This window comes from Podarcis tiliguerta, assembly GCF_965153285.1.
Source record: "Podarcis tiliguerta genome assembly, chromosome: 12".
Taxonomy (NCBI): Eukaryota; Metazoa; Chordata; class Lepidosauria; order Squamata; family Lacertidae; genus Podarcis; species Podarcis tiliguerta.
Window position 1 is genome coordinate 59491270 of NC_139545.1, and position 24788 is coordinate 59516057.

General features: G+C 52.1%; 2 protein-coding genes across 3 annotated transcripts in view; one reads left to right on the forward strand and one right to left on the reverse strand.

Annotated features, from left to right (window-relative positions):
• Positions 1 to 24788, forward strand: part of LOC310660898 (uncharacterized protein) — a 561482-nt gene that overhangs the window by 275794 nt on the left and 260900 nt on the right. The window lies entirely within an intron of this gene.
• The window catches only part of AGAP3 (ArfGAP with GTPase domain, ankyrin repeat and PH domain 3), a 100006-nt gene that overhangs the window by 53457 nt on the left and 21761 nt on the right, over positions 1 to 24788 (reverse strand). The window contains exons 1-2 of one of the 2 annotated variants that reach the window (XM_083406145.1): positions 15802 to 16651; positions 1217 to 1275 (exon numbers count right to left, since the gene is read on the reverse strand). In XM_083406145.1, the coding sequence (XP_083262271.1) occupies positions 1217 to 1275; positions 15802 to 16636 (894 nt within the window). In that variant the 5' untranslated portion in view covers positions 16637 to 16651. Of the gene's footprint in view, positions 1 to 1216; positions 1276 to 15801; positions 16652 to 24788 lie in introns of those variants that run through there. The other variant, XM_083406146.1, reaches the window with a different exon arrangement.

Here is a 24788-nt window from a genome sequence, read left to right on the forward strand (position 1 = left end):
ACCCAGCTGGCAAGGCAGCGGAGCTCAGTGGTCAACCCAGACTGCCGGACAACCCCCCCAACCCCGCCATTCTCTGCCATTTGGCAAAACCACACGTGTCCCACACTGCCAACCCCCAGTTTCTGCCATCCAGGTGCTTCTCGGGACCAGGCGTGGCAGGGGGTTAGACTAGATGACCGCTGGAGACCTTCCAACTCTGCAATTCTACGATTCTTCCAGCCTCCAGTGGAAGAAGAGAACCACATATCTCTCCTTCCTTCCTCCCTCCCTCCCTTCCTTCTTTGGACCACCAGAGATTTATATGGGGTGTCATCCACGGCAAGGTTAAAAAAACCATGGGTAGGTGGGTATTCCTGAGCCCCCAGCCGTCATACCCTGGGGAGTGAGGGGTCAGGGCACACATCTAGGGCCAGCCATGGATCCCGAGCCCAAATGACCTCCGAAGCAGGGAGGACGGGTGTTCATACTGTGGCCGCTGTTGGAAGAGGAGACCGGGCTCAGTGGGCTCCCTTGGCCTGACTCGGCAGGACTCTTCTCGTGGAACCTCCAGATCCAGAGGCAGTCTATCGGGATTCCCAGAGAGCTCCCATGGGGCAATCAGAGTCCAAATTATAGGCCAATCACCTTAATTATTGTAGTCAGCAAGATAATAACAGGAGTCGTTGTTAACCAGACTGGGATGGCTATAGTGGTACATTAATATTATTTGCCAAAGACGGGGAGCAGATAATTTCAGGTTAGTAGGACAAGGGGGTGCTTCAAAGAGTGAAAGAGCTGATGGGGCTGCAGTTATTTCTCTTGAGGCTAAAAAGGCTTTTGTCAAACTACATTGACAGTTCATTTCTGTTACTTGGGGGGGGGGGGAGGGATTTCCTCAGGAAGTTATGGGTTGGATTAGGATCTTATGCTTTTCTCCCAATCGCAGGTGAGAATTCCTGTAACATTCATACACTTTAAAATTCCTGTAATGTGGGGACTGATAGGCAACAAAAGTGGATTCTGCAATATTTTAGAAGACACCTGACTTTTAGAAGGCAGCCCTGTTTGGGGAAGCTTTTAATGTTTAATAGACTATTGTATTTTAATATTCTGTTGGAAGCGGTAAATTATTATTATTATTATTATTATTGTTGTTGTTGTTGTTGTTGTTGTTCTGGGCTAGGCGGGGCCCCTTGGAATCTCCCGAGGTCCTCAGGTACAGCCACGGAAAACTCACCACTTTCAACTCTGGCACAGACCGGCTCAAGGTCCACTCCTGGCTGTTGACAAAGGAATCTGCAGAGAGAGAGAGAGAAGCAGAGGGTGAAGGGAGCCCCTCAAAGCCAAAGACACCCCAGAAAAACAGAGGGGAAGGGGGCTTGTCAGAGCATCACATCTCTCAGGCTGGTCAGTGCTGGGTTGCACACCCTGTAGATTTCTGCAAGTTATGCCCCTGTCCCCTTTCATAAAGGAGCCCAAAGAGGCAATAAAACACCACCTGATTCTTCTTCTTGGGCCAGCAGCTCATCTGAAACCCCCCGGAGACGGGGAGCCACTGCAGAAAAGGCCCCGTTCTCATGTTGCCACCCTCTGGACCTCTCGAGGAGGAGGCACACGAAGAAGGGCCTCAGAAGATGATCTCAGGGACCGGGTAGGTTCATATGGAAAGAGGTGGTCCTTGAGGTATTGAGGTCCTGAGTCGCTTAAGGCTTTATAGCTCAAAACCAGTACTTTGAATTGGGCCTGGAAACTAATTGGTAGCCAGTGCAGTCGGACCAGGATTGGTGTAATATGCTCAGACCAGGCCGCTGAATTCTGCACCAGCTGAAGTTTCTGAACTGTCTTCAGAGGCAGCCCTACATAGAACGCATTGCAGTAATCTAACCTTGAGATTACCAGAGCACAGACAACAGTAGCTAGGCTATCCCTTCCCTGTTTGGAAGCTGTGGCTGGATGGTTACGTGGAAGCCGGTTGAAGTTAAATCCTTCGAAGACAGAGGTCCTCTGGCTGGGACGGGACGATATGGGATTGAGGGGGCAACTCCCATCTCTAGCGGGGGTGCAATTAGTGCCAGCACCGTCCGTTAAGAGTTTGGGTGTAATCTTCGATACCTCCCTCTCTATGGAGGCGTAGATTACAGCTATAACAAAGGCGGCATTTTTCCATCTCCGCCAAGCTAAGCAGTTGGCTCCTTACCTCTCTCGCCCTGACCTAGCCACTGTGATCCACGCGACGGTCACCTCCAGACTGGATTATTGTAATTCGCTCTACGTGGGGCTGCGCTTGAGACTGACCCAGAAACTCCAGCGGGTGCAGAATGCCGCGGCGAGACTCCTTATGGGGTCTTCACTGCAAGATCACATTCATCCAGTGCTATACCAGCTGCACTGGCTCCCGGTGGAGTACAGGATCAGGTTTAAGGTGCTGGTTTTAACCTTTAAAGCCCTATACGGCCTAGGACCCTCGTACCTATGGGACCGCCTCTCCTGGTATGCCCCACAGAGGAACTTACGGTCTTCAAACAAAAACATCCTGAAGGTCCCAGGCCACAGAGAGGTTAGGCTGGCCTCAACTAGAGCCAGGGCTTTCTTGGCTGCGGCTCCGATCTGGTGGAACGCTCTGTCACAAGAGACCAGGGCCCTGCGGGACTTGACATCTTTCTGCAGGGTCTGCAAGACAGAGCTGTTCCACCTGGCCTTTGGCCAAGGCACAGTCTAACCCCCTCCTTCGGTAATCCTCACAGAACTTTAGCCTAATGGTTGCCATCAATTTGATTCTGAATTAATTTTATAATGAATTGATTTTAGAATGTTGTACTATTTTATCGTTGTTAGCCGCCCTGAGCCCATTATTATTTATTATAGGGGCGTAGCTGGGCCACCAACCAAAGATGATGGAAGGCACTCTGGGCCACTGAGGTCACCTGAGCCTCGAGATACAGCAAAGGACCCCCAAGCTGTGAACCTGCTCCTTCAGGGGAAGTGTAACCCCATCAAGAGCAGGCAACCTCCCACCCATCTGGTCTAGAGAACCATCCACTACCTACCTACCCAATATTGCCTGCACTGACTCGCAGCTGCAGCTCTCCAGGGTTTCAGAAACTGGGACTGGACCTGGGAGCTTCTGCATGCAATGGGCCTTCTCCCTGCCCTTGGCTCCTCCTTCCCTCCCATGGCTACCAGCAAGCTCTGTGCCCAGAGGCCATGGCAGTGCCACTCCCAGAGAGCAAAGGAGGCCTTGGCTCATGCCCTGCCCCATCCCAGAGATCTGCAGAGGCGCCAATGGAGGTACTAATGGAAAATGGAGAGGAAGCAATTCTTTGCAAGAACCAAATGCACCTCTGCCCAATCACTAAAAGCACCCCGTTCAACCCCCCCCCCCCCACTGTCAAGTGCTTGGCAAAGGGCAAATTGGCCCAAGCATCTTCCTGCATGCCCATGGAGGGTGGGGGGAGCAGCTAGCCCTTGTTCAGTTTCGGGGGTCACAGCCAAGCTCACCTCCTAAAGGACACGGTGGAGCTGGAAAAGATATCAAGGAGACGGGAGAGCTCCTCTAGGAGGAGACATGGCGGAGGTGAATAATGATAAACATGGAACAGAGAAAGATGGAGAGAAGTTTTCTTTCCTCTCTCCCAACAATGGGGACCCCCAAAGCCTTTCTTTATGCAGCGCTGAGTTCAACTAGGGAACTCCCCAAAAATAGTTTTATTAAATGTGACAATAGTGCTGGAGGTGGAAGCTGCAATTAAGCAAGCTAAAATAGATAAAACGCCAGGGCCTGACGGTTTGTCAGCACAGTATTATAAAAAGTTGCAGGATTTACTGGTACAACCATTAAAATAAGTAATGAACAAGATTTCAAATATAGGTAAAGTACCAGAGACTTGGAAAGAGGCCTGTATTACTTTGAAGCCAAAGTAAGATGCGGACTTAACTTTCACTTAAAAATTATAGGCCTTTAATTTCCTTATTAAATAATAAGCTATTTGCCAATATACTTGCCAACCGAATGAAAGGAGTTTTGGTAGAAATAATTCATCATGATCAGGCTGGTTTCCTACCAGGACGCCAGAGGTAGGATAATACAAGAAATATAATTGATGACATAGACCATCTAGAGGTCAGGAATGAGAAACAAGCTGCTTTAATGTTTATAAATGCTGAAAAGGCCTTTGATAATATTTCATGGGCCTTTATGAAGAAGACAATAAAAAAGATGAATTTTGGGAAACTATGGAACTCCCTCCCACAGGATGGCCACCAACTAAGAGATGCCCATAAGAGGCACCTGGTTGGCCGGTGGGAGACCAGGATGCTGACCAGACGGGCCACTGGCCTGATCCAGCAGGCAGGCTCTTCTTATGTTTTTAATGGAACCTCCAGGTCCAGAGGCAGTCTATGCAGAGTCCCAAGTTCTTGGGGGATATTTGGCCACACTGTGAGAACAGGGTGCTGGACTAGAAGGGTCCTCTTGGGCCTGATCCAGCAGGGTTCTCGTCGTGCCCTTAAGGCTGAGGGAGGCAAGCGCTGCCTGCCTCAACTGGAGATCCCAGAGCAGCCAGAGGAGCAGCAGGCAGGAGGAGGAGGAGCAGGAGGATCAGCCCCTGGCTCTGGGCTTGCCAGAACAGCACCCAAACTGGTTAGGCAAGTCTGGCTGCTCCAGGTCTCTGCAGAGGCAGATGCCTCTCAGTGTCATGCCCCCCCCCCAGAGGCAGGGAAGGAGAGGGGGCACTGCAGGCAGAAGGCAGGGGGAGGAATGGGGTCTGTCCAAGAGGGGGAGAGAGATCCCCCCACTTTCAGGAAGCCTTGGGAGCCACACAGATAAGCAGTTCATCTCTCGAACCTGCCCCATGGAGGAGGCATCTCAGGATGGGGGCGGGGGCTGCAGACTGGGTGGGGCCCCGCCCAACACGCCTGCCCGGGTCAAAGCACAGAGTTCAGCAAACGGGGAGGCCCTCCCACCCCCCACGGGATTGAGCTCAGCTCCAGCCGCGCCCCAGCCCTGCCCAGACAGGCTGAGCCAGTCTCTTGCGCAGAACCCCCCCCCCCCAACTTCTGCCATCACCTCTTCCTCCGCAGCCTCTATGCAGAAACCCAAACCTGGCCATGCAATCAAACAACTTTCAAGTTGGGAGGGACCCCCGAGGGTCATCCACCCCAACCCCCTGGAATGCAGGAATCTCAAGCCAAGCATCCATGCAATCTCTGCTTAAAAACCTCCAAGGAAGGTTTAAAACCTCCGAAGGAGACCATTCCAAGGCCAAACTGCTCCTACCCTCACAGCTCTTTCGTAAGACCCAAACTGGGGGCCGGGGGAGGCTGGGGTCGTATCTGGACCAGATGCCAAGCAGGCAGGCAAAAGGGTCTCCGACCCCCAACACACCTTCAAAGCCTTGAATGACTCAGGCCCCCCCATATCTGAAAGGCTAACTCCTTCCCTCTCGGGGGCTGGTTTGGGGTGGCAGTTAAGGGGAAGAGGGCCTTCTCTGTGGTGGCCCCTAAACCGTGGCACTCTCTGCAGCGGTGGGTCTGGCACCCTCACTATTCAGCTTCTAGTAAAAGCTGAGGACACCCCATGGGAAGTGTATGCTTTTAGGATCCACCTTGTTTTTTGCAATTGAATATTGCATTTTAATGTTGCAACCCGCCTTGGGACCTTGGGGTGAAGGGTGGGCAACAAGTAAACAAACAAAGCTGCTCAGACTCACGACTCCTTCATGAGGGCCAGGAACTTGGGGGAGGATTTAGGGAAAGTGAGTCAGAGCAGACTGACCTCCTCCTGGGGACACACAGGACTGCACAGGCAACCACAAGGACACGCCTCAGTTACCTCAACACATTCTGACTTCCTTTTCCCAGGCAGAAAAGAGCAACAATGCAATATTCAAATGCAAATATCTGGAAGATTCATATGCAGATCGGGGAGAACAGCCTCCCCACAAAACATGAACCTGAGCCAGTTATCCCACAACTGGGAATGGCGGGATTAGAAACCGAAGGCACCTGCACCCTCCAGCACACCCATGTCCCCGACCCCCAGTGCCCTGCATTGCAGGGGTTGGACTAAATGACCACTGGGGTCCCTTCCAACCCTATAATTCAAGCTTCAACCGCCCACTAGGCTCCCTCCTTTATTCCGACAGGCCTTCAGGATCTGGCTGCTTTCATAGACAGGCCTGGTGGGCTGACGTTTCTTGGGCTGTTGCTATTTGCATTTTTAATAGATTTGTTTTTTATATTGTTTAAATTCTATACAGGCTTAATACTTTTTGACGATCATCTTTCTTTCCATGCTTTTAGTTTTTCTGTTTTATCTCTGTGCTGCATTTTTTATCCGTAAGTATAATAACAATTTCTACCTCGCAGGATTGTTGTGAGCGTGAAATGGGACGGCATGGGGAGGAACTGGGTGCTGCCTTCAGCTCCTTGGGAGGAAAAGCAGATTATAATGTTCTAAATGAATGAATGAAAACATAAGGGCCCTTTGGGCAGTAGCCGAATATACATCCTCCCCCCCCCCCGGCAGAATCTCAGAACCTCCTGTTGCGTTGCAATTCTGCCCTGGGACTGCGATGGAAAGGGGTGCACTGACTTCAGTCCAACAAACCCAATCCCTTGTTGTTTTCCTGACCTGCAACCTGGCTCCTTCGCTGCTCAAGCCTCACTCTAGAGAACTACGAGGAACTCGAGGAATTAACTTCCTACGGGTAACAGCAAGAATATTACACACAAAGGCTTGGAGGTTACACAGAAAACCCACAAGGGGGGGCATGAAAGAGGGCGGAGGAGAAATATGGGAATCGGCTTTCATGGCAAAATGGACATTTTTGCCCCCGCTGGTAAAAAATAATAATCAAAGAAAGCAAAGAAGAGAAACATGTTCTCACAAGTGGTGACTATTAAGGTTTATTACAGCTCTGCGTGTTTCAAAACGGCACTTGCTCCTCCAGGAATGACCCAGAGATGATCAAAACTGCAAAAGTCAGCTACTGCTATATTAGAGAAGCACTACGCAACAGCATTTAAAATATCTGTGAGTGAAAACAGCTACCCATTATTTGAGACCATTGCATCAAACGGAACAAGGAAAACTGTCAGGGCCATGCAGACGCCGCCTGCAAAAGCCACAACTGTGAGACTGCAGCATCTCTGCAGCAACCCCAAGGCCTCTCTGGCCGCTTCAGAGAGTCTCCTTACAAATAAAAATCCTGGCCTAAAGAGACACCTGGGGTGGGGCTCTCGCCTTGCCATGCACCTGCCCTCACAGGTGGGAGAAGGTGCACCACTTTGCCCAGGCTGTAGGGAGGAGGGAGGCCCCCTGGGCACCTGCACTGCGGGCTCAGATTTATTTTGCATCTCAATTCAGCCTTTTGTCTTCTGCTACACAAGACTGTGGAGGCATAGCCTAGACATCCTGACTAGTAGCCAGGGTTCAAAATTAGCCAGGCACATTTTGCACCTGGCTATTGGCCACTTGCGACCAAGTGAAGATGCCCGTGAGCCAGGATGGGGCCTGACATCTCCGCCACCTGGGGATCCTTGGACTGGGACTGTTTTCACACACCCCCATCCTGCAGAATTCTATCTGTGATATTTTATTTGCACAATAGGAATGAACTTCTGTAACCAAAATGCTTTTTCTGGGCAGCCTGAGCAGCAGCAGCAAACGACGTTATAGCGAATTACCGTACTGCTTGTCTTCATCCCCCCCCCCAACCAGCCCTGCTCACATACGTGAAGAAAATGCCTACATTATGAATGGTCAGCATTAAGAAAAATACGCAGGCTATATCTGCAGACGGTTCATGGATCAAAGGACTTTCCGTCTTTAAGTTTTCAAATATCTTAACCCAGTTTTCAAAAATCTTAACCCTCTGAACTAGCCAGATGTTTCACTGAGAATCAATCAGTCAGTCCGTCATTTGAAAAATAAAATTTTGGAGCAGTACGGCCTTGAAGGCTAACAAATTCATCATGGCACAACCAGCTTTCGTGGACAGCCATCGACCTGGTGGCACAATCAGGTGGCACAATCCTGACTTGCAGGTTCCCATTAAGGTGCCTGCAAAAAGGGAGCTCAGAAGGAAAGGAAACGCAGGAAAGCCCAGACTGGGACCGTGGAATGGAGGGAGGCGCCTGGTGCAGAGTCAGGCCGTGGGTCCATCTATGCAGCATAACTTTATTATGAGGCGGCAGCCTTTTGTTGGTTAAAAGAATGGCTACTTCTTGAAAACACTGACATGTTGGATCTAGAAGGATTTAACAATGTTTTTGGTTGGCATGCATATCTATGGTATGACAAGGTTAAAGTGCATAGAATGTTTAAAATCCACATTGTTAGGAATGCATTGTTTAAAGTTTGGATGAGGTATAAAGACTTGCTTGAAACCAAGACCCCAAGGTGGTTGTCCCCAATGGAAGCAAAAGCACTAAAAAAGCTCAATATGGAGGCAAACTGGCCAAAATATTGGGAGATTTTAGAACAAGATGGAGACAAATTGAAACTACAGAGTTTTGATAAATTAAAAAGTAAAGTCCGAGATTGGCTCCATTATCATCAAATAATGGAAGCATTTAAAATGGATAGAAAAATTGGCTTCCAGGTGGAAAAATCAAAATTGGAGACAGAATTGTTAGAACCCAAAACTAAGATTTTGTCAAGAATGTATAACTTGCTACTAAAATGGAATACACAGGATGAGGAAGTGAAATCAGTGATGATTAAATGGGCACAAGACTTGGGCCATAATATAATGTTTGCTGACTGGGAACGGTTATGGACCACCGGTATAAAATTTACGGCATCTAATGCCCTAAGAGAGAATGTAATGAAAATGATATATAGGTGGTACATGACACCAGTCAAGCTTGCGAAAATTTACCATTTGCCCGATAATAAGTGTTGGAAATGTAAAGAAGTTGAAGGCACATTCTTTCACCTTTGGTGGACGTGCCCTAAGATTAAGGCATTCTGGGAGATGATTTATAATGAGCTGAAAAAAGTGTTTAAATACACATTTTCGAAGAAGCCAGAAGCCTTTCTCCTGGGCATGGTTGGCCAACAGGTGCACAAGAAAGATAGGATTTTCTTTATGTATGCTACAGCAGCAGCAAGAATACTTATTGCACAGTATTGGAAGACAGAAGAATTACCCACTCTGGAAGAATGGCAGATGAAAGTCATCGACTACATGGAATCAGCAGAAATGACCGGCAGGATTAGAGACCAGGGAGAAGAGACGGTGAGGGAAGATTGGAGGAAATTTAAAGACTATTTACAGAAATACTGCAAGATAATGAACATTTGAAGATATCGGACTGAAGGTGACTGGTTTTTAGCAAGAAAGGTGAACAGAAAAAGATCTAAAATCTAGACTGAAGGAAATATAATTATGGGATATGGATTTAAGATGATGAGAAATTTAAATTATGATAGAGGGAAAGAATTTGCAGACAGAACATTTGATTTGGAATACAGAGTAGGGAGGTTGGGGGAAGTCGCAGAAACAAGTAAATGCAAGGTCATTATGAAGATAAAAAGGGTATTTTTTTTTTTTTTTTAATTTTCTCTATTTTTATTGTTTATTACTGTTGTTTTTGTGTTTTATGTTTGTGTATTTTTTCTGTGTTATGTGTTGTTTATGTTGTTCTTTATTGTTTATGTAAAACTTAATAAATATTTATAAAAAAAAAAAAAAAAAAACAGAAGGAAAGGAAACGCAGGAAAGCCCAGACTGGGACCGTGGAATGGAGGGAGGCGCCTGGTGCAGAGTCAGGCCGTGGGTCCATCTATGCAGCGCAGGAGTGACAACCCCAGCCCCCCCCCCCGGCTTCGTTCAGGGGGACCTAGGCGTCTCTGCCAGGAACACTAGCAAAACCTGAATTATGTGGATTGCAGCAGCAATGCAATAAAATGTAATATGTTTTAAAGAAGGTAAAGGTAAAGGGACTCCTGACCATTAGGTCCAGTCACGGACAACTCTGGGGTTGCGGCGCTCATCTCGCTTTCATGGCCGAGGGAGCCAGCGTACAGCTTCTGGGTCATGTGGCCAGCATGACTAAGCCGCTTCTGGTGACACCAGAGCAGTGCACGGAAACGCCGTTTTCCTTCCCGCCGGAGCGGTACCTATTTATCTACTTGCACTTGACGTGCTTTCAAACTGCTAGGTTAGCAGGAGCAGGGACCGAACAACGGGAGCTCACCCCGTCACGGGGATTCAAACCGCCGACCTTCTGATCAGCAAGCCCTAGGCTCTGTGGTTTAACCCACAGAGCCAAAAGCGCCAATTAGAAATCACTTGGCATTGCAGTGGCTGCAACAGGCATAATAAGCATTGGGTTGTCTGCCAGGACCCTTGGAAATCTTCAAGTGGGGGGGCATTTGGCTCTCCAGGATTTCAGGCAGGGGTTTGTGCCAGCCCTACGGCCCCCTCCTGCCCCCTTCCTTCTCTCCACAGAGCGCAGGTGTTGCCTGACATCCCTGCCCCCACCCAAAACACACACGCTCCCGGTTTGGCCTCCTGCCCAGCTCCTTGGCTTGGCTTGCCATCCCTGGCGATGATGACCTCACCTCACCCACCGGCGGGTGCCCAGGCACGTCCCTCTGACGTCTACCTGCCCCTCCTGTGCCAAATCTGCTTCCCACTTGGCCCCTCCTGCCTCCACCCAGCATCTTCCCACCAGAGGCTCCCTCCAGACATCTCAGGGAGGCCACTGGACCTCAGGGCTATGGGGCATGCAGAGGACCCGAACCTAAACCCCCAGCAGAATCTCCCGGTAGAGACCCCAGGGCCTGAAACCAGGGCTAGAAACTCCGGTATATCAGCGAGGCGGCAAATGGCCCCTTAAACCAGGCTGACAGTCGCCAAAATAGATTGCCTGGTTGCCATTTGGGGGCCTGACAGCTCAAAAGTCGTATTATTCAGTATGACATTTGGGTTCCTGAAATTTATTCTGCTTCTGCAGATAAAATATCACAGATAGAATTGTACAGGGCGGGGTCTTAGTGTGTGAAAACAGTCCCGACCCAGGTGGCCGTGATGTCAGGCCCAATCCTGGCATCTTCACTTGGTCACAAGTGGCCAAAATCCAGGTGCAGAATGCGCCTGGCACCTGGTGAATTTCGAAGACTGCTCTTGGGTGCTACCTTGGGGTGCCAGGATGGGGGCAGATAGAGCCTGGGGCCTCCTCTCTGGGGCCCTGACCCCAGGGGCTGTCCCTGACCCACTTCACCTCCCACCCCAAATCACTGGGCCTGTGCTTCGTCAGAGGCAACGCTTCGTCAGAGCCTCTGGACACCTCCCCGTATGGACCACCGCCATGACTAGTCTGCCCTTTATTGCATGCAGATCTGGCCAGATGAAAGATTTTCCTTGAAGCCTGAATTAGTTTTGCTCTGGGTTGTTTTATACGATGTTTTACTTGTGTTGTGAACAGCTTTGGGATTTGTTCTTTAAAATATAAAGTGGCATAGAAACGGAATTACAGTTGCACCTTGGTTTTCGAACAGAATGCCTTCCGGAACTCCGTCTGACTTCCAAAAATGTTCGACAACCAAGGCACGACTTCCGATGGGTTCCAGGAGCATCCTGCAGCCAATTGGAAGCCGCAGAAGTGGCGCCGGACGTTCAGCTTCTGAGACCAAGTTCGCAAACTGGACCACCTACTTCTGGGTTTGCGACGTTCGAGTTCCAAGTTGTTTGTGAACTAAGCTGCTTGAAAACCAACGAACAACTGTAATAATAATAATGATAATAATGATGATGATGATGATAATAATAATAATAATAATAATAATAATAATACTTCGTTGGGAAAAGGCACCTAGACATTCCATGGTGGCGACTGTACCCAGGTTTAAGGTACCATTTGGGAATTAGATTGTGCACCTGAGTTCCTAGCACTGCTCATGACTCTCTTCCTTCTGCGCCCCCTCCCCCCCCCAGAGTAGACCCCTCTGCTCCCCCTTCCCCCCAGCAGCTCCTCTGCTTTAGCTTCTGCCCCAGCCAAGGACCTCATGTCTTGAAGGATCCACTCGCAGCAACCAGGGGGGAGTGGGCAGCTGCCTTGTACAGAGTCAGAGCAGGGTCCCCTCCAGCTCCATACTGCCGGCATGGACTGGCAGCAGCGCAAAAGGATTTCAGGCAGAGAATCTCTCGCCCACTCCTGCCTGGAGGGGCAGCGAAGACAGAGGCATAGCTGTCAACTTTCCCCCCTTTTTAAGGGAAATTCCCTTATTCTGAATAGGATTCCTCGCAAGAAAAGGGAAAAGTTGACAGCTATGGACAGAGGTCTTCTGCTTGCCCAGACAGGTGCACTGCCCAAGAGTCTGCAGTCCAAACAAAGCGTCCTCTACCTGAAGCTGCCGGGGGGGGGGGGGGACGACGACGAGGGGCCTGTCCTGCCCCCCCACCTGGCCCACTGCTGGGTTCTCTAACCGCCCAACCGTGCAGAAACCTGCAGCGGCTGCCTATGTGGCCAAGCTGTGGGGTGCAGGGCTGCAGCGGCTCAGAGGCCCAGAATCCTTTGTCCGCTGGCACCCACCTCTCTCCTCTAGGGTGTCAGCTGGGGGGAGGGGGCAGCCATGCACCAGGCGCTCTGCACATCTGGCCTTGGAGAGAGGAGGGAGAATGGCTCTTTCCAGAGGTTCTTGGTGCAACGATTCTGGGGGCCCCAAGGTGGCGGGTGGAAACTCCCACATCCACATTCCTGGCCATCCCTATATATCCTCTGCCTTCCTGCCTGCCCTTGGCTTCTTGTCTGGGGCTGGTCTGTGAGCAGCCAGAGGGAAAGGATCAGAGTTGGAAGGGACCCCTGAGGGCATCTAGCGCAACCCCCTGCAATGCAGGAATCAGGGTAGATAAAAATCAATGAATTTTTCTTAAATCAAAAAATTTGGATTTTAAAAATTTAAATCAGATGTTTAAAATAAAATGCTTCTGGAGGAAAAATCTTTCTAAAGATAGTTTTCTGTTTAAGTTACATTATAATCTAAAGCAGGCATAGGCAAACATGGCCCTTCAGATGTTTTGGGACTACAATTCCCATCATTCCTGACCACTGGTCCTGTTAGCTAGGAATGATGGGAGTTGTAGTCCCAAAACAGCTGGAGGGCCGAGTTTGCCTATGCCTGATCTAAAGGTTACTCATCAGGAAATAAGGATTTAAGTTTTTCATTCAGATATATATATATATATATATATATATATATATGCTTTCGTAGATTTTCACGGGTACAGGAATGCAGGTTTTGGTGTCCTCGGGTGTCTTCCCGTGTAAAAGTTGGGGTGTCTAGGCGACGTTTCGACGAGGTCTCACTCGTCATCTTCAGGCTGGTGCTTTCGGCTTCTTGTTACTGGAACAGAGCAGGATCTCAGTGTTTGAGTTCCTATAAATACTGTTGAGGAGGTGTGGTGTATAGCCTCCAATGTTCTGGGCAGAGAGGAGAAAAACTCAGAAAAACTCTTCACAAAGTTCAAGAGTTCAAGACACGAAGGCTTTAGCAACTAATCCACACCTAATGACCCACCTAAGTGGGATTCAGGAAATCACTCAAGAAATCACTCAAGATATCCCTCAAGTAATTAAGGAACAAAAGAAGAAAAGGCACACTAGCCTGGGAACCTCCTCTCTGCCCAGAACATTGGAGGCTATACACCACACCTCCTCAACAGTATTTATAGGAACTCAAACACTGAGATCCTGCTCTGTTCCAGTAACAAGAAGCCGAAAGCACCAGCCTGAAGATGACGAGTGAGACCTCGTCGAAACGTCGCCTAGACACCCCAACTTTTACACGGGAAGACACCCGAGGACACCAAAACCTGCATATATATATATATATATATATATTGTTTAACCACAGTTAACAAACATGGATACATAAGTTATAATGTTATTGTTTCAGTTAAATAAATTATTTAAATTGTTATTCAGGAAATGATTATTTTTCTCCTTCCGATAAACTACAGCAGAAACGTTGTCCAAATATAAGCAGTTAACTTATTAAACCTCACAATAATTTCATAATTATCTGTCTATGTATTTCTGATAGTATAATCAAATCAGTATTTTTAAAAAATATAACTGTAAAAACTACTCTGAAAATTATTCCAAAAATGAAACCTTCACCTGGTTGCAAATATTAAGATTATACCAGCGAGAATGAGTCTTTCTGTTAAAAAATATATATATAGAGAGAGAGATTTAAATCAAGTCTTACTGACTAGTTATTTAAATTGTGATTTAATTCGATTTGATTTCCATCAAATCCACCCTGGCAGGAATCACTGCTGAAGCATCCCTGACAAGCGACCCTCTAACCTCTGCTAAAAATCTCCAAGGAAGGAGCCTGAGATAGAAAAACGGCCAGGGTGGGGTTGGGTGAGAAGAGAACACTTTTAAAGGGAGCCCCCTCCCGCTGCAAACCACGCCACTTCCATGCCCCTCCCTTGCCAGCTTCCAGACAGACTCCAGCTAAGCGCCCCCCACCCCCCGCCCAGCAAGAGAGTTTGGCTGTCCAGCCTCCCTCCAGAGCTACATTGGCACCGAGGGCAAAAGTCCTCCTGGCACAGCCTCAAAATCTCTCCCCAGCCCAGGACACTCCTTGGCCACAGTGGGACTTTGACCAACGGCTCTCACGGGGTCTGCAGGTTGCCACTGGGTCTAACCCCCCCCCCCCGAAAAAGGCATGGACTCCTGCCAGCTGCCCTCCAGCAAGCCCAGTCCCAATTAACAACCTAGCAATGCTAGCAGCCTACTCTGCAGGGTTGCTGGGTAGACAACCAGTCAAAACTGCAATCATAACAATTATTTCAGCATACTGTAGGTGGGGCTAAAAAGTTACAAGCGAGAGTTTAGGCATAGACCACACAAGGGGGCAGGAGGAAAACACACAGGAAGGAGCTGCCTTCAAACCCTCTATACTCAGCATTGCCAACCCAGACTGGCAGCACTGGTGGCGTTCCCAGCCCTGTGTGCAGCTGCCGGCGGGGACTGAGGCAGGAACGTTCTGCATGCGGAGAGGGTGTTCTGTCACTGAGCTACGATGCCCCAGAGCCAGTGGTGGAGCAGTGGTTAGGGTCATAGAATCACAGAAAAATAGAGTCACAGAAGGGACCCCGAGGGTCATCCAGTCCAACCCCCTGCAAGGCAGGAATCTCAGCTCAAGCATCCATGACAGGTGTCCAACCAAGCTCTGCTTAAAAACCTCCAAGGAAGGAGAAAAGGACCCTTGTCTAAAAGCTCTTACTGCCAGAAAGTTCCTCCTGTTCTCACAGTGGCCAACCAGAGGCCTCAAATGGAAACCAGCAACCGGGATTCGAACTCAAGAGCAATGCTGTCCCCGCCTGGGGTTTCCAGCAACTGGGATTCAGGTGCATTGCTGCCTCTGACTGTGGAGGCAAAACAGAGCCATCCTGGCTGGTAGCTATTAAAAGCCGTCTCCTCCATGAATTCTTTTACAGCCATCCCTATCTCTTGTGGCAGGGAGTTCCACAGTTTAACTTTATTAAACTGACCAGCCAACCTCTGCTTCAATGGTCAGAGGAGGACCTGGGAGAGACCACGGTTCAAATCCACCCGCTCAGCCATGAAGTGGCCAGTCACTTCCTCGGCGCCCAGCCTACCTAGCAGGTCTGTTGTGGGGCGGAGGAGGAATACGCAGGCCTGGAGAAACGAGTGGGATACATATGCAACAAAGAAATCCATTAAATAGAATACCCTCCACCTTCCCAGACCCCCCCCCCAAAAGAAGATCACAGCCTTGGTGCCGCTTCAGGGGTGTCCCCCCACTCACCACCCCCGGCTTTTCTCCGTCCTTACCGGGCGCCCTCCCGCTGCTGCGGCGGCTCCCCACCGAGACGAGGACGGGCTCGGCCCCCGGGAGGCTCCAGAGGGCGCTGGCGGGGCTGGCGCGGGGGTCGAGGGGGCTGAAGGAGCGGCCCGCGCAGCGCTCTCGGCGCCGGAGGCGGCCCGCCAGCAGCTTCCAGAGGCTGCCTGCTCCTCCTCCGCCGCCGCCGTCGGGGCGCGCCCGGTCCCCGCGGGGCTGCGCGGCGTCGGGGTAGAGCAGGTCCCGCTTGCTGGGGAAGGTGTGCAGGGAGCTGGCGTCGCCCTCGCTGCGGGTGCGGAGGCGCGCGGGGCGCAGCAGGCCGGAGCCCGAGCGGTGCAGCTCGTGGCCGCGGCGCAGGCGGAAGCTGAAGCTCTTGCGCAGCGAGCTGAGGCCCTTGCGCGCCCCGTCGGCGCGGGCGCCGAACAGGTTCCAGCGCCGGCTGCCCCACAGCGAGCCGCCGCGCAGGAACCCCCCGGGCTCCGTCGGGGGCGCCTCGGCCGGCGGGAAGGCGGCGCTGGCCGGGCGCGGGGGCGCGCCTTCGTCGTCGTGCCGTCGGGGCGAGCGGAGGCGCAGGAAGTCCAGGAAGCCGCTGCGCGCTCGCGTCGGGGGCCGGGCGGCTCCGAGGGGCCCGACGCCCAGCCCGTTGCCCACCGCGCAGAGGCTCTTGGGGCGCTGGCGCTGGCGCTCGGCCGCCTTGAGGGCCGCCTGGACGGCGGGCACGCCTTGCAGGTCCAGCGACTCGCACACGCTGACGGCGCGGCGCGGGCAGGCGCGGGGGGTCCCCGGCGGGCGGCCCGCTTCACGCCAGCGCCAGCCCTCGGCAGCCATCCTCGACGGCGCGCCCTGGCCGGCTGCTGCCGCTGCTGGGCATCCCCGCGGGGCTCACGGCCGGGCCCGGGCGGCCCCGCGCCCCATGCCGCCGCCGCCGCGTCCGCGCTGGCCTGGCCCCGTCGCTGGCAGAGCCTCCTCTGGCTCGCGCATCGCAGCCCGCGCCAGGCAGCGACGTGCCCGGGCCTGGCCCCGGCAGCGCCTCGCAAACTCTGGCGCGGATCCCGCCCTGCCCGGAGCGGAGGCCCGACGGCGCGCAGCTGGGAAGGCGGCCTCGCCCAAGACGGAGCGGGCCGGCAGCGGCGCGGCTCCCACGGCGGGGTAGCAGAGGAAGAGGGCGAGCCGTCGGGCCACCCAGCCCCGGGGCGAGGAGCTGCGCGGTGGGGCCGGAGGAAAGGCAAACCGGGCTCGGCCGTCTGGGAGGCTGCGGGCCAGATCCGCTCCAGAAAGGCTCGCTGTGGGGCCAGTTCTGGAGACTCCAAACCCGGCCCCTGAGTTGGGCCTCTGCCAGGAGGGACGGGCACCCATTAGCCCCCACCCCCAAACCCGGCCCCAGACCTTCCGAACCCCCGAGCCGTTTCTTTCCTAATGCAACAGCACCCTCTGCTGGACCGTCGAGGCCCAGCCCGGAGCCCGGCCAGCTCTGCGCAAAGATAAGGCCCCCCAGGTCAAGGAAAGGTTAATCCACGCAGCCCAGGGGCCTTTCCTCTGGCGAGGGGCTCTCACTCACCTGGGACTGCACACAAAAGAGCCTCCTGCTCCGGAGGGTAGGACTCGAACCCAGGGCTTCAAGTTACAAGAATTGAGATTCCGACGAAGTTTCTGACAATAAGAGAGCTGTCTGGAACAGTCTCCTTTGGGAGGTTGTGGCCTCTCCTTCCTTGGAGGCTTTTAAGCAGAGGTTGGACCGCCGTCTGTCATGGATGCTTGAGCTGAGGTGCCTTCATTGCAGGGGGTTGGACTAGATGATCCCTGGGGTCCCTTCCAAGTCTACAATTCTGTGATTCTATGAAAGCAGGGGGCTCTGCCACTAAGCGTCGCTTCTGCCAACAGCCAGTGCACGGAAGCTTCTGGGTGGAGGAGGCGAAGGAGGATGGGCAGCCGTCTCTGCCTCCGCTGAGGAGCAACATCTTTGGCTCAGGTGCATTTGTCTGGGGCAGCTTCCACCAGAAGAGCCCCCTGCACACGAGTAATGCCATAGCCGTTACAGGGACCACATAATCGTTTTGCGTGACCTTGGCACCTACACTTTGGAACTCCCTGCCTATTGATAGCAAGCAGGTGCCTTTACGGCAATCTTTCTGGCACCTGCTAAAAACATTTGTATTTGGATAACCCTTCCAGTTGCTTAGGAAGCTAATGTGAGCTTTACTGGGGGGTTTGCCTGTTGTTATTTTAACTCTTTGAAAGTTTTAAATTTTTCCTATTTTATTGATGGAGATTGGGGTTGATTTGTTTTTCCCAGCAACTGGTGTATAAAATTTAGGAAATAAAATATTCCCCAGGCAGAAGCTCACAGCCTCCCTTTATATTGACAGCCGCAGATCCGCCTGCCAGGCTGCCTTGGCACACCCTGGGCATTGGTGGCCAATCCGAGGTTTGCAGGAGGTGGCACACGCCATTTCCTACCCACCGGAAGCAGCCACGTAGAGCTGGCTTGTTGGATCCGCGGCCAACGTCCACATAGAGCGGCGCAAGTTCCTCCCCTTGGACTTTGCCGCTTGCCCAAGGGGCCTCTTCATGTGTGAAAGTCCAGTCTGCCTTTGGCCAGTAGAGGCGGCCTCTGAAGGGGCACGGAGGCACAGCAACCCACCCAGGTTCGGGAAAAGGGGGTCACTCCTGGAGCCCCTTCACAGAGACTCAGCCCACCGGAGTGACTCCGATTCTCAAGCCTTTATTGGCATACGTACAGTGGTACCTCGGGTTATGAACTTAATTCGTTCTGGAGGTCTGTTCTTAACCTGAAACTGTTCTTAACATGAAGCACCACTTTAGCTAATGGGTCCTCCTGCTGCCGCCGGTGCCACTGCTGCACAATTTCTGTTCTCATCCTGAAGCAAAGTTCTTAACCCAAGGTCCTATTTCTGGGTTAGCGGAGTCTGTAACCTGAAGTGTCTGTAACCCGACGTATCACTCTACAAGATTCCAGGAGGGTTCAATACAAAACATCCCATAAAAATACCCTGCATCTGACACTCAAGTTAGTGCCATCGAGCATTCACAATCCTCACTGCAGGTTGCAGAAACTTGGCTACTCCCTCCATCCTGAGTAAACATAAGGCAGGCCACCTCGCATTTGTCCGAATTCCTAATAGCAACCAACTGACAAATAAACATAGATCGAACTGTCAGATACCAGGGTCAGTGCAAAAAACTGATTCCATTTGTCTCTGTCCAGAGAGGCACATTCTTCCTGCCAGTGCTGTTTTCTGGAATCTCCCCTGCAGCGCTGCTGAGGACAAGCCATTCAGTCTCGCCAGCATCTTGGCCCTGCGTCCATTTGGGCAGTGGCATAGCGTGGGGGTGCAGGGGGGGCCGGCCGCACCGGGCGCAACACCTGGGGGTTAGGGTTAGGGGGCGCAAATCCATGGGTTAGGGGGCGCAAATTACTTGCCTTGCCCCGGGTGCTGACAACCCACGCTACGCCACTGCATTTGGGTTGGTCGAAGGGGAGAGAAAAATCGGCCCAGCCTTCTCTTACAATCCCCAGACTTGTCCAGGTGTTCTTCCCAATTTGGCTGCCAAGTTCTTGGACTCCGTTGTCTTAACAATCTGCGTTGGATTATCTCAAACATGGAATTTTCGGACAAGCCGCACAGGGTGTCCTCTCTCTCATTTTATTCTCAATCCCACTTAACCATCCTGATGGTTCAGCCCCGCAATGCAGCCGCAGCTGTCGGCAGCCCCGCTAAAAGTCTTTGGCTTCTTTCGAGGCACAGGGCAGCGCAGGGGACACCATTTGGTACATCAAAAATTGACTGAAGGATAATAAAACCTGTTTGAGGGCAGCAAAGTCCACAGAGCAGCTTTGAAGCCGCAGGTGCCTTGCAAGATCTCTTAAGAAGCGGAGGAATCTGCCCTCATTGCTCTGCTCCAAATCTTGCTCCTGGCTGTCTCCCCATAGAAAGCCCCCCAACGCAGAGGCCCTGTTGTCTGCACCAGCCTGCAGTGGGGTAGCTCAGTCAGCAGAGCCCGAGACTCTTCAGCTCCTTACCTCTCTCACCCTGACCTGGCCACTGTGATCCACGCGACGGTCACCTCCAGACTGGATTATTGTAACTCGCTCTACGTGGGGCTGCCCTTGAGACTGACCCAGAAACTCCAGCGGGTGCAGAATGCTGCAGCGAGACTCCTTACGGGGTCCTCGCTGCGAGATCACATTCATCCGGTGCTATACCAGCTGCACTGGCTCCCGGTGGAGTACAGGATCAGGTTTAAGGTGCTGGTTTTAACCTTTAAAGCCCTATGCGGCCTAGGACCCTCGTACCTACGGGACCGCCTCTCCTGGTATGCCCCACAGAGGAACCTACGGTCTTCAAATAAAAACATCCTGAAGGTCCCGGGCCACAGAGAAGTTAGGCTGGCCTCAACTAGAGCCAGGGCTTTTTCGGCCATGGCTCCGATCTGGTGGAACGCTCTGTCACAAGAGACTAGGGCCCTGCGGGACTTGACATCTTTCCACAGGGCCTGCAAGACAGAGCTGTTCCACCTGGCCTTTGGCCAAGGCACAGTCTGACCTCCTCCTTCGGCAATCCTCACAGAATTCTAGCAAATTGGTTGCCATTAATTTGATTCTGAATTGATTTTAGAGTGTATTTCAATTAATTGATTGTGATTTTATGTAAACTGTGTTATTTTTACTGTTGTTAGCCGCTCTGAGCCTAGCTTCGGCTGGGGAGGGCGGGATATAAATAAAAATGTATTATTATTATTTATTATTATCTCAGGGTCACGGGTTCGAGCCCCACGCTGGGCAAAAGATTCCTGCATTGCAGGGGCTGGAGCAGCCGATCCTCGTGGTCTCTTCCAACCTGTACAATTCTATGATGGCCACTGGAGGGCAGCCGAGGCCACTTGGCGGACGGACCTGAGCTTTCCTTTGCCTTCTGGTTTCTGTGCCAGAGTTCAGCAGGTCAGCAGAGATCTCTGGGGCCCCAATCCGCCTCCCCCTTGCAACAAAGCCTGCCTCATCAAGGGCATCAATCATCTGCATGTGACACAGAAGTCAGGGCTGCCACACAGCCAGTTTCTTAGCTGGGAGGTGCCACACAGGAGTCTCTCTCAGAAAACCATCCCTGCTCAGAGGCACCTGCTGCCCTTCAGCTCTGCCCTCCTGGGGGGAAGGGAGTGAGAAGGGTCTCCCCTGAAGCCCCTGGGACCATGGGGCAAGAGCTGCCTCAAGGAGCCCTCTTGACTCACTCAGCTGACCAGAGCCCCCTCTCCTCCTTGGAAAGGCTTCTGAGTCGCGGGTGGCCACATCTTGTGGCAGAGAGTCCCACAAGTTGCAGACCCCGGCTGCTGTCTTCTGCAGTCTCCCCTGCTGCCACTGTGCAAAGCCCCATCAAGGCCTTTCAATATCGGCACCTGGATGGCGCATTTATTTGTAAAAAGACTTGTATGCCTCTGTGTCACGGACAAATGATCAAAGCAGTTTGCAGCAGTAAAACCAGACAAAAAAAGTTAGCAAGAAGGCACCAGTTCACCAGGGATTAACCCTGAGATTAAGGGTCTTCTGCTCTACCAGCTGAGCTACCTCTGTGTCCCTCACTCTCCCACTTGCTTTGGGGGCATCCTAGGGGGGGGGTTGTCCTCCCCATGTCCTGACTGAGGAGACGCTTTGAGCGGGGGAAGAGGAGCAAGAGGGGCTTCTCTTAGGGCTCCAGCCAGGAGACCAAGAGAAAAGCAAATTGGGAGTTGTAGAATCACAGAATAGAATCACAGAATTGCCAAATAATAGATGCTTTTGAATTCTGGTGCTGGAGGAGACTCTGGAGAGTCCCATGGACTGCAAGAAGATCAAACCTCTCCATTCTGAAGGAAATCAGCCCTGAGTACTCACTGGAAGGACAGATCCTGAAGCTGAGGCTCCAAGACTTTGGCCACCTCATAAGAAGAGAAGACTCCCTGGAAAAGACCCTGATGTTGGGAAAGATGGAGGGCGCAAGGAGAAGGGGACGACAGAGGACGAGATGGTGGGACAGTGTTCTCGAAGCTACCAGCATGAGTTTGACCAAACTGCGGGAGGCAGTGGAAGACAGGAGGGCCTGGCATGCTCTGGTCCAGGGGGTCACGAAGAGTCGGACACGACTAAACGACTAAACAACAACAACAGAATCACAGAATGGCGCATGGGGAGGGACCCCGAGGGTCATCCAGCCCAACCCCTGCAAGGCAGGACTCTCAAGCACCCATGACAGGCGGCCCCCGACCCCTGCTTCAAAGCCTCTGGTGAAGGTCTTTCGCGTGGGATGCACGTTCTACTCAAGAGTAGACCCATTGGGTGCTCTCAACTGCTGGCCCCCGGCCGATAGTAGCAACGGGACTGAGATGGGTCCCTTCATTTCAGCGGGTCGCCTCTGAGCAAAACTGACTCGGCGCCGGGAAGCATGTGGGGCGGGGGGGAGATCTGAGGACAGGGGGCCCAAGCCCCTCCCCCCATCACAGGCAAGGCGAGGGCGAGGGTGCCCCCCCTGCCAGGCTGCTGGCGCCTGGAGAAACGTCCGGGGGATTTGGGGAGGGGGGGTGAGTGACGCCCGCCTGTCCCGACGTCAGTCGTGGATCCGGAGGGGCTGCGCAGTTGGGCTCGCGCGTCATTCGGGGACGGGGGGGGGGGCAGGAAGGAGCTCCGCCCCCGCACGCCCCTCCCCCTTCCAAGCCGCTCCGTCCGCCTCCCCCCCCCCCCGGCTGCATCTCTCCCTCCTCGCAGTGCAGAAAACCCGCCTGCGGAAGAACAGCCCCGCAAGCTCTGCTTATAGTGGACGGATCCCGGCGCCGCCGCCGAGTGAGGAAGGGTCCCCAAAGGGCATCTAGCCAAGGATCGCAGCTCAGAACCAGCTCCTCCTCCAGGTCTGCCCTTCTGCCAGGCGCAATGGGGTCCTTCTGCTGTGCACCCAAGGGTGGGTCGGGCACCCATCCAGACATCACCCATCACCCTTCTGGTCACTGCTGAAGCCCTCACTTATCCCCCCCCCCGCCTCTGCTCCAGCCCTTCATTAATTGCGCTCCTCCTGCAAGCGACTTCACAATCACACCCCACCCACGTCACCAGATGATGATGATGATGATGATGATGATGATTATTCCTCTGCCTTTTTCTCTGACAGGTACTCAAGGTAGCTTACAGATAAAATAAGAACCGATAAAGACATGGGGGGTGACGAAAAACAATTAAACATTGATAGAATTAAAACTATCTGTATAATAAGAATAGCAGGGCACCAGCCCTGTCCCCCTCCCTTCAGGAAAAGAAAAAGTGATGGAAATATGGAAATATCGTGAGAGGCCGGACTGAGACTTGGGAGTTGCTTTGACGTTCAGGCTGTGGGAAGTCGCAAAATTAGAATTAAATTCAGAATACAATTGGATTTGTTTTTATGTTAGTTTTTTATTTTTATTGGATTATGATTTGATATGCTAATTTGATGTTTTTATTGTAAAATTAATAAACGCTCTAACAACAACAAAAAAGAAAAAGTGGCCTACTTTGCAGGGCTGGCATAAGCTGCCCTCTCTCAGCCACCTGCCAGATGGGCCAGCACATCTGCATTGGCATCAACAGTGCATTTTAAACGTTTACAGACTTAGAAGACGTTTTTGTTTTGGGCTATGAAGTAGGACCCGGGTCTGCGCCAAAATGCTGGATCCCAGAGCGGAATCTCTGCAAGGCAGGAAGCAGAAAGAGCAGCAGAAAAGGCTTGAGGAATGTTTGTTTTGCTCTGGCTTTCTCCGTGTCTATTGGCTGGATCCCTCTTCCCAGATGCCAGTCATTGCTATGACTCCTCTCACTGGCTGGAAATGCCAGAGAGGCGGGAGTAGCTGAGTTTCCCTGCAGAACCAAGAAGGATAAAGGGGGTTGTGGCTCAGGAAGGAAGAAAGAGCCACATTCCATGCGCAGACCCACGTGGGGAGGAGGAAAATGCTGCGGAGAACACTTTGCAACGACAGCCTGGCATTTGTTCCCAGTTAATGACAGGGATAGGTGTAAATCTGCCCATTTGAGGCTGGAGGTCCAGCGCATGCCATCGCGTGATGCCTTCACTTCCGAGCAGCCGGTCACACACGTGTGAATGTCTGCAGACATGCGCCCAAACATGCGCGCTCTGGCATGCAAAGCCATTGCCGGGAGTCCAGCCTCCTCCCTGATCTGGCAACTGACATGTGATTATTGATTATCAAGAAGCTCCTTTCTCCGAGCTCTTATGCACGGGGTGCAGATGTGGAAATAAAGGGCTTTCAAGCGTTTATTCCACCCTTTCAGACAGAAGTGTTAAATCTCACAGAGGTGCCTGGAAAAGAGGAAACAGGTGACCCACAAAGAGCCCCCTCCCTCATTTGCCTGGTAGAGCATCAAATGTGTCACTGGCAATGCATTAGAACAGATCAGAGAAAGACCTTCACACGGGGCAGAGTCCGATGGTGGAACTCCCTGCCACTGGAAGAAGCGATGGCTTCAACCAACCTGGTTGAAGGATTATACAAATTCATGGTTGAAGGATTATACAAATTCATGGTTGAAGGATTATACAAATTCCTGGAGGAGGAGAGGGCTAGGGGTGGCGACTGACCACAAGGGCTCCGCTCTGCCTCCACAGTCAGCCATGCTTCTGAATCCCAGAGGGGAGAAAGAGGTTCTTGCACTCGAATTCCGCTCCAGGCCAGGAGAGGAGTTCATCTCTGTCTCCTAAAGGCAACTTCTGAAAAAATCCTGCTTGCAGGTTCTCCGTAATGGGCATCTGGTCGGTGACTGGAAGAACTAGAGGGTGTTGGACTAGACGAGCCCTTGGCCTCATCCAGTAGGCTCTTCTTACAGAATCAGAGTTGGAAGGGTCAATGAGGGTCATCTAGCCCAACCCACTGCAATACAGCAATCTTTTTGCTCAACTTGGGATTCAAACCCATGACCCTGAGATCGAGAGTCTCTATGGATGGAGCT